The sequence below is a fragment of the Antrostomus carolinensis genome, unplaced genomic scaffold (assembly GCF_000700745.2).
Source record: "Antrostomus carolinensis isolate BGI_N321 unplaced genomic scaffold, ASM70074v2 scaffold31366, whole genome shotgun sequence".
Lineage (NCBI taxonomy): Eukaryota > Metazoa > Chordata > Aves > Caprimulgiformes > Caprimulgidae > Antrostomus > Antrostomus carolinensis.
In genome coordinates, this window is record NW_010320288.1 from 4,430 (window position 1) to 12,347 (window position 7,918).

The 7,918-nt window shown below is 47.5% G+C and overlaps 1 protein-coding gene across 1 annotated transcript in view; it reads right to left on the reverse strand.

The window, feature by feature from the left end:
• Positions 1–1,674: 1,674 nt before the first annotated feature.
• The window catches only part of RAB3IL1 (RAB3A interacting protein like 1), a 13,461-nt gene continuing 7,217 nt past the window's right edge, over positions 1,675–7,918 (reverse strand). The window contains exons 6-10 of the mRNA XM_010169554.1: positions 7,051–7,179; positions 6,839–6,951; positions 3,957–4,056; positions 2,367–2,433; positions 1,675–1,974 (exon numbers count right to left, since the gene is read on the reverse strand). Coding sequence (XP_010167856.1) covers positions 1,892–1,974; positions 2,367–2,433; positions 3,957–4,056; positions 6,839–6,951; positions 7,051–7,179 — 492 coding nt within the window. The 3' untranslated portion in view covers positions 1,675–1,891. The remainder of the gene's footprint in view (positions 1,975–2,366; positions 2,434–3,956; positions 4,057–6,838; positions 6,952–7,050; positions 7,180–7,918) is intronic.

Sequence of the window (7,918 nt, forward strand, 5' to 3'; positions counted from 1 at the left end):
TTCAAAGCTCCTATGGATTGTCAGGAATGTGTTCTCCCAGCTCTGGGGATGACGACTCAAGTTGCACATCGCTACTAAACCTTGGCAAACAAGACCATGTGCCAGTATAGCTGTAAGGCAAGGAGTCCCCTGAGGAGCAACTCAGCAGCGTGCTGTGAGTGTGCTCAGTGACAGGAAAGCTTGTGCTCACAGGGGTCTTCTACAGGAAGGTTTTCTCAGATCTGCCCTGAAATTGCTCTTAAATTAGGTTTCAAACCAAAACTTTTGCCTTACTTGTCTATTCCTCCCTCCCCTGGACCTAAACCACAGCAGCTGTTAGTTTTCTTCCACTGCAGACACAAAATTCCTACTGTAGCATCTTCCAGAGAAGATGAAACTTAATGGAGCTGAAGATGGTGATCCAGTTTCAAGCACCAACTTGCTAAGATGGGAGTTATGATGATGGCAGAGGGACAGGGTAACATGCCAGTCAAGAGCAACAGAAATGCCACGTGAGATGAAACCTCCAGGGTGGGTGGTGGCTGAGCTGATTCTGCAGTCACTGAAAAAAAGGCTAAATTGGCTACAAAACACTGTCATGGCTTTAACACAGCTCTGTGCAGACAAACCTGGGCCTGAGCTCAAGCTGTAGGGCACCTCTGCTTCACAAAAGCTTTAGTGACCCATCCCAGCACATTTTGAGGCATAGAGGAACCACAGCCACATCCCTCAAGTGCTTCAAATCTCCTCATTGGGGATGGCAGCCCAGCAGAAGCAGAGTTTCCCAGTGGATGCACATCTCTACATCTGATGCAATACTGGGGAGGAAATCTTGGGGCTTCAAGACTGTGTCCAGCCTGGGCACATTCCTTCTGGAGACATAAAGAACCCAGCCTGGGATGACAGTTTCTATCTAAAGAGTGGGGCCAGTACTGCCCAAAGCTACTCTGAGAGCAGAAACAGCTCAAACACATCTCTCTGGGGGTGAGGTTTGTATCTAAGAGCACCATGGGAGACTTCTGCACCAAGGATTATCACAAGGATTATCACCCATCAAGGTCCACAACTGCCTGTGACAAAAGCAGCAGATTCTCTAGACCAGGAAAAAACATCCTGCACTGATGGCAGCCAAGCTGTGGTCAGCTGCAAGTTACACAATTTCCCTGCTGGCTTTCTTCTGCTGAAGGACCCAGGTGCACAGCTCCGGCCTCTGCTCCAGCTGCTTCCCCAGCCTGGATTACTCAGTGCCAAATCTCAAGCACAAACACAAATCCCTCTTTGTGATTCAGTTGGCAGAAAGCTTCTCTTGCAGGCTCCTTTAAAAAGAGCAAGGAAGTATTTGGAAACAGGCTGTTCATGGCTCTCCATAAGATTATTGCGTGCTGCTGGCATTTCCAGGGCCATCAAGGGAGTAAGTGGTCAGCAGGACCTAGGTTATGGCTGGGGACAGCACCCTCCACCCCAAAGAGTGGAACAGATGGACAGACAGCCAGCATCTGTCCTGAAAGATTTGCTTACAAAGAAGGTCCAGGACTCCTGCCTTGCTCAGGGCTGGCCTCTGACTATGCCAAAGCAGACTGCATATAAAAACAAAAGTTTAAAAAAAGAAAAGGTTATACACTGCATATAGGAGACTCCATAGAGGACAGTCTATAGATTGGCCACCCCAGAGCAGCCAGGGCCAGCCCAGCTCTGAGGGGGTGGTTTGACAGCTGCATGCCAGTCACAGTTGGAGAACTGGGACAGCTGAAGGTAGAACTTGTGCTTCTTGCTCCTTGATCAGCTTCAGGCAGAGGGAAGGTGGGGAGGGAGTAAGGCCCACTGCAGAAGGCACTGCATTCATCTGTCTGGCAGACTGTGTTTGACAAGCTGTTCATACAGAAGCAGTTTCCTTCCATGCTCAGGCCTCTGCTTACATCTCACTGGGATAAAAACCAAGTTTGGCCAGAGACATCTCCCTCCGGAGCCGCATGACCTCCCAGTACATCAGCTCCACTGCAAAGCAAAATGGGTGTGGGGGAAGAGAAGGAAAAACAACACAAAACACCAAAAATCAGTAAGCAAGGCACAAAGGCACAACTGGACACCAACCCATGTTAGGCTGAGCTCTAAGCTCAGCCCAGCCAGGCTCAACTCCAAAGTGAGGTCCGGCAGGACAGGCCCATCAGGTCACCCCAGGGTAAAGCTCCCAACAAGCTTATGAGGAAGAAATAGGTGCACTTATTCCTCCCATTCATGCCTTTCTTTTGTCATTTAACTCAAATAAAGAGGGAGTTCAGGGTTCCCCAAGCTGACCCCACTCCTGTCACGCTGAACAGGACCTCTTAATCCCTCCCAATGGCCCACAGAAGGCATCCCCAGCACAACCAGCTTCTATGCCCTCTTACCATCCTGCCTCACCAAGCCTTGCTGGATATAGCGAATGTATGTGAAGAAGTTGCACACCGCTGTGATCTGAGGGAGAGAGGGGAAAAAAAAGAAGAAAAAAGAAAAGGAGTCAGCTACAGAACTGCTCTGCATGTCAAGAGGCTTGAAAACCACCCAGCAGGAGAGCTCTTAGTGTTCAGCACCTGAGAAATAGTACCACACAGCACCAGATGGAAAGAGATAGGAAGAAAGCTGGTTAAAATAAATAAATAAATAAAAAATTAAAACCTCTGGGCATCTGCAATCCCATCCCAGGATATCACCCTAACCATGGGACACACTGTGAAAGAACACACTTCCCTCACTCCAAGAAGGACATGGAGGTGCTGGAGCGTGTCCAGAGAAGGGCAACGGAGCTGGGGAAGGGTCTGGAGCACAAGTGTGCTGAGTTCCCTTGTGGCTGAGGGAACTGGGGGTGTTGAGCCTGGAGAAAAGGAGGCTGAGGGGAGACCTTGTGGCTCTGTGCAAGTCCCTTGGAGGAGGGTGGAGAGAGGTGGGGGTGGGTCTGTTCAACCAAGGCCCAAGGGACAGGACAAGAGGAAATGGGCTCCAGTTGTGGCCAGGGCAGTTGAGATGGGATGTGAGGAAGAATTTCTTTGCTGCAAGGGTTCTGAGGCATTGGAAGGGGTTGCCCAGGGCAGTGGTGGAGTCCCCATCCCTGGAGGGATTGAAGAGTCGTGTAGACACAGTGCTGAGGGACATGGGTTAGTCATAGGGGACTGGTCAGTGTTGGGTTCATGGTTGGACTCAATGAGCTTAAAGGTCTTTTCCAATCCAGGCCATTCTGGGATGCTGTGAACTCCAATCTACTGCAGATTTGAGACATAAGTAATCACTACTTAATGTGGCAGCAAAATCCATGGTTTTCCTTCGAAGAGCGCTGTTCTCCAACTAAATGAAAATGGTTGGAGTTAAAAGGTGTGTGCAGGGGGGTGAGGTTGTTCATGACATACCTTGGTGCAAGTGACAAAAATTAGTCAACTTAAGTCCATGCACAAAACCAACTTTTTGTTTCAGAAATAGTCAGAAATATTGCAGGATCAGCTCTTCTGATATGCAACTCAGGAAAGAATAAACTTTTCAAATGCTCCATTGAATCAGAGCCCCAGCAGCAACATGAACAAATCATTCACCTTCTCCCTTCCCTCCACAGAAAGGACAGCTTGTTCTCATAACCATTTGAGTCACTGATCTGTGCTGGAACAGTAACAAGAACCAGCATTTAAAGAGCAGAAAATTACTGTGTTTTACAAAAGAGAATTAAAAAATAATAATAAAGCAAAACAATCAAAGCCCTGTACTGAATCAAACCATGGAAAGTAAACACACTGAAGACAGGTTGCCTGAAGGAACACAGCCAGAGAACCAGAGCGTGAGGCAGGGCTGGAGACCTGCACCTTGGTCATTGACCAAGAGCCACCACAACTTCAGAGACAAACTCAAGCCCCACAGGTCTCTGTCAGTTTGAGGGTTAACCCAAAAGCTCCTCCATCTCAGGGCTTGGAATAATTTTGAAGGGTTGAGGCACCCTGGCAAGGTGGAATACTCACCCTGGCCCTGCAGGATGGTGAAATGTAGTAGTAATTCCCAGAATCCCCCAGCATGATGCGGTGCTTGCAGATCCTGGGAAGGCCACTCAGAGCACATTTCCTGCAGACAAAGAAATAAACACTTCAACCTTCAGCAATCCAGTAGCACAGCAATTCAAGAACCTCAAGACTACCCCCAAGAGATGAAAGCAAGAGCTCAGAAGTTAAATATTGTGTCAGTTCTGCGTGAAGAAGAAAAAACCTTGGCTGATATGAACCTTTTGATTCCATAAATGGCAAGTTTAGGAGACCTTAGGCTAAATATCTGGAACCATGAATTATTCCATCCCCATGCAAACCAAGGCTGTACCCTTTCCCTGGCAGACAGCCCAAGATAAAACCACAGATTTTATTAAAGAGGTGACGCTGGAGCAGAGTCTAACAAGTGTCATCTGGTCTCTGCACATCTCCTCCATGTTCCAGGCAAGGCTTTTGCCACTGGAGTTCTGCTCAGGTGCATCAGCTTTCCTGATGGGATGTAAACATGCTGGTTGGGGACCAAACCCGGTCTCAAAACAGGTAAATCCAGCATTTGAGCAGAATTTGCTCCAATCAAGCCACACTGCAGCCTTTATGCTAAGCTCCTCTTAATTAATTTGGGCTTGATTAGAAGCTACTCTAGTTGAAGTCACACAGAGAGACTTTGTACTGACTTCAGGGGGCTGTGGATAAGGCTTGCAGCTCCTAAGAAGAAGCCAATCCCTTCTTGTGCAGACAGGGAAGAAGAGCTTGGCTTCACAACTGTAAGGAGCTTTCAGACCAAGTGAGGAAAATAGACTTTTCAAGACAGCTCAGCTCTGAGAGAGACCACCAAAAGACATCATCAGCAAGGGTGCAGTGTGCTTCTACTGTCCTGCCATTTCCTTCTGTTACTTGCAAGGTAAATGGTTCCAGGCACCAGCCAGTTGCCCTCCCTTCATCACCGCTTGAAGCAGTAAAGCAGAATTTTCTGCTCCACAGCCATCACCATGTTCCCCCAAGACTTGATGCAAGCATGGTGAGAAGAGGAACATCACTCCCCAGTTACAAAAAATTGCTGTGTGGGCCATGGAAGATGATAACACACAGGAGCAGATGTTTCAGAGACCTTCTGAGTGTGTTTCTGTGCTTACTTTCCACTGCTATCAAGGCAAATATTAGCCAAGAGTGGAAGCACGGGCTGTAAGTGCTCAGACACAATGAGAAGGAATCATTACTCAAATAGTAACACAACTTACAGGGATCAAATCCTCAGAAGGTGCAGGTTTATCTTTGTAAACGAGATACCTTGAAGAGGTCTGAAATTTGAGCATTGTAGTGTGCTGGGAAGAGAGACTTCTGTTGGTTGCTCTTGGCTTGGTTGAAACTGCTTGGTAGAAGTAACCTAAACCACAGCACTTGGACACCTGCCCTCCAACACTCTACACACCCCAGGGCACTTTGCCAGACATGCTATCATGAAAGCCAGTTGCCCACAGCACCTCCTGGCCAGCATTTTGCTCTGGTGCTCTACAGGCAATGTCACATAGTGGCCAGCTCAGTCCCTGCCTGTCCAGGCTCCTCAAACTGCTGGCACTGAGGTCTGTGCAGTAGGGTACAGACAAATAGGTCTGGTAGGTCCCAGCTTGGAGAGGGACTCCAGCTTTCTCCTTTCTGGTCCACAGCATGTTCAAAGTTGCCATAAAAATCAGTGTTTTGCAACTGGGAAACAAAAGGGAAACAAATTCCTTTTGGGTCCTTTATTACCAATAGTAAGATTCCTTACCATCCTGTCTGGGTGGAAATTAAACAGGGTTAAGAAGTTAGCCTAGTTCAGCTCTAGCCTCCAAGCTGCTAAACTGCACTAAGTTAGTAACTTGTTAATGAATTAGAGATCTTTGATCACTGACTAAAAACAATAAATATTTGACTTACGTTACAATTTGTGACCGGAACCCACTGTGAAGACACAAAAAAATATAAAAAATAAAAAATTCTAAAGGAAACTGATAAGGATAAACACAGGATGGGTTGTTTTTGGAACAAGCCTGGAACAATTGGCCTAGAGATGACTGAAAGTGCAGAAGAGTGGTAGAAAATCTGCATGTGAGCAGCATTTACTGTTAGAGGAACACCTTCACTTAGAAGGTACTCTGCTTGAAGGTAAGAGAGGGAAGAATAAAGAGAGAGAGAGCCCTGATTGAACTTAAATTCAACACCTGAATAAAGTCTCCTAACTTCATCTGGAATACTGTGTCACTCCTGCTAGTGCTGTTTTTGGAAGCAATCTCAAGCTGTCTGTCACATCAGATACAGTCACACAAGCTCTGGAGCAGCCACAGCCCCAATTCTGATGGCAAGGTGACAACATCAGGTGGGGAAGATATGCAGCAAGAGGAGATCTCTTCTACCCTAGTCTCAAACCCACCTGGTGCACCAGCAAGGTCAGGAGCACAAGGTGAGCTCAAACCTCACAAGATGCAAGAACATGAGATAATGCAGCTCTGACTTAATCCTTTCACCCTAGGTTATGTACAAACACATCTTCAGAGAACATTAAACACATTTCTACCTTAAAGAAAAAAAAAAACAAACCAAAACAACGCAAAAAAACCAAACTTCTCCCAAGCCAAGGGCACTAACACATCACTACGTTACCCCCCAAAACAGTCAACTCCAGTACATCAGCCGAGCTGAGATAATTCTCCTTCTCAGGTCAAGAGTTGAGCTGAACTCCCACTGGTCACAGGCTACGAGAACACCCAGCTGAGCCCTTTGAACTCTTCAACTCAACTGACTGAGCAAGGCCTGGCCAAACTCCACTAGATAGTACAAAACGGCCAGTAGCAAGGGGAGGACAAGAGAATATAAGTGCAGTTCCTTACTTCGGCCCACCACACTCTTCAGCTGACATCTTCACTGCAGGCAGTGTCTGGGAAGCCACCGGCTCAATGGTGAGTGTGTTCTGCTCCACAGCCACCCGCACCAGCTCCGACAGCTGCAGCAAAGAGAATCAAGTGCAAAGGTCACCTCCATAAAGATGAAACTTTGGTGCTGCCAGACTGCACAGTTTTTGTCCTTCTTTTCCAGCACCTACCTCCTGCTTAGTGAAATCCAGACAAGGTCCTACATCTTCTCGATAAATTCTGTCCAGGAAAGAGCAGGATTTATCTAAAGTTGGAGATTCCTTCCACGCCTGGAACTCAGCAAATAAAATGGAGTCGACCTGCAGCAAGTGTCCAAGTGGAGCGGAAAAAGAGAGATATAATAGCAGAAGGTATTTGTTACTACGCAGGTAACCCAACTACAAAACATCTGCTTTGGCATCTAGAAAGGCTCAGACACCACAGAAGTGTCTGAGGAAAGCTAGCTTGCTCCAAGGATCTTTCATCTCCCACCCATCAGCAGTTCTGTGCCAGACTAACACAGCCATACTGGGCTTAACTCTGCCAGAAACCTGCAGGCACCTCTCTGTCCCACCTTCCTCCAGGACAGGGCAGCATCTCTGCTACAGGAAAGCCACCACACAACCACTGAACAGACCAAGAGCCCACTCAGCCCATGGCAGGAATGATGAGAGAAGGTGACTGGCAAAGCACAGTGGCAGTGGCACTGAGGACACAGGAGGCAGAACCCTTCTGTAAGGGAAGAATTGCTACAGAAAAGGATGAATTGGAAAAAAACCTCTTAATAATTAACAGTCAGCAGCAGGACTACATTCAGCGAGCCCAAGTATGAGCTCACAGGGTATGCCAGCCCTTTAAAGACAACTCCAAGCCCAGAAGTCTGGTGTTTGGGGAGTCACAGAAGTAGTGGGAACACTGGACAGCCACACAGGCTGGCAGAGGTGAGCTGAGTGTAGGAAAGGAGGTGTCTCAAAGGGAACTCAAAGAGGAGGAACAGCTTTCCCCGTTCTAATGTCTGCTCATTGCCTTCTGCAGGCAGGTCCACAAGCATTAGCAGTG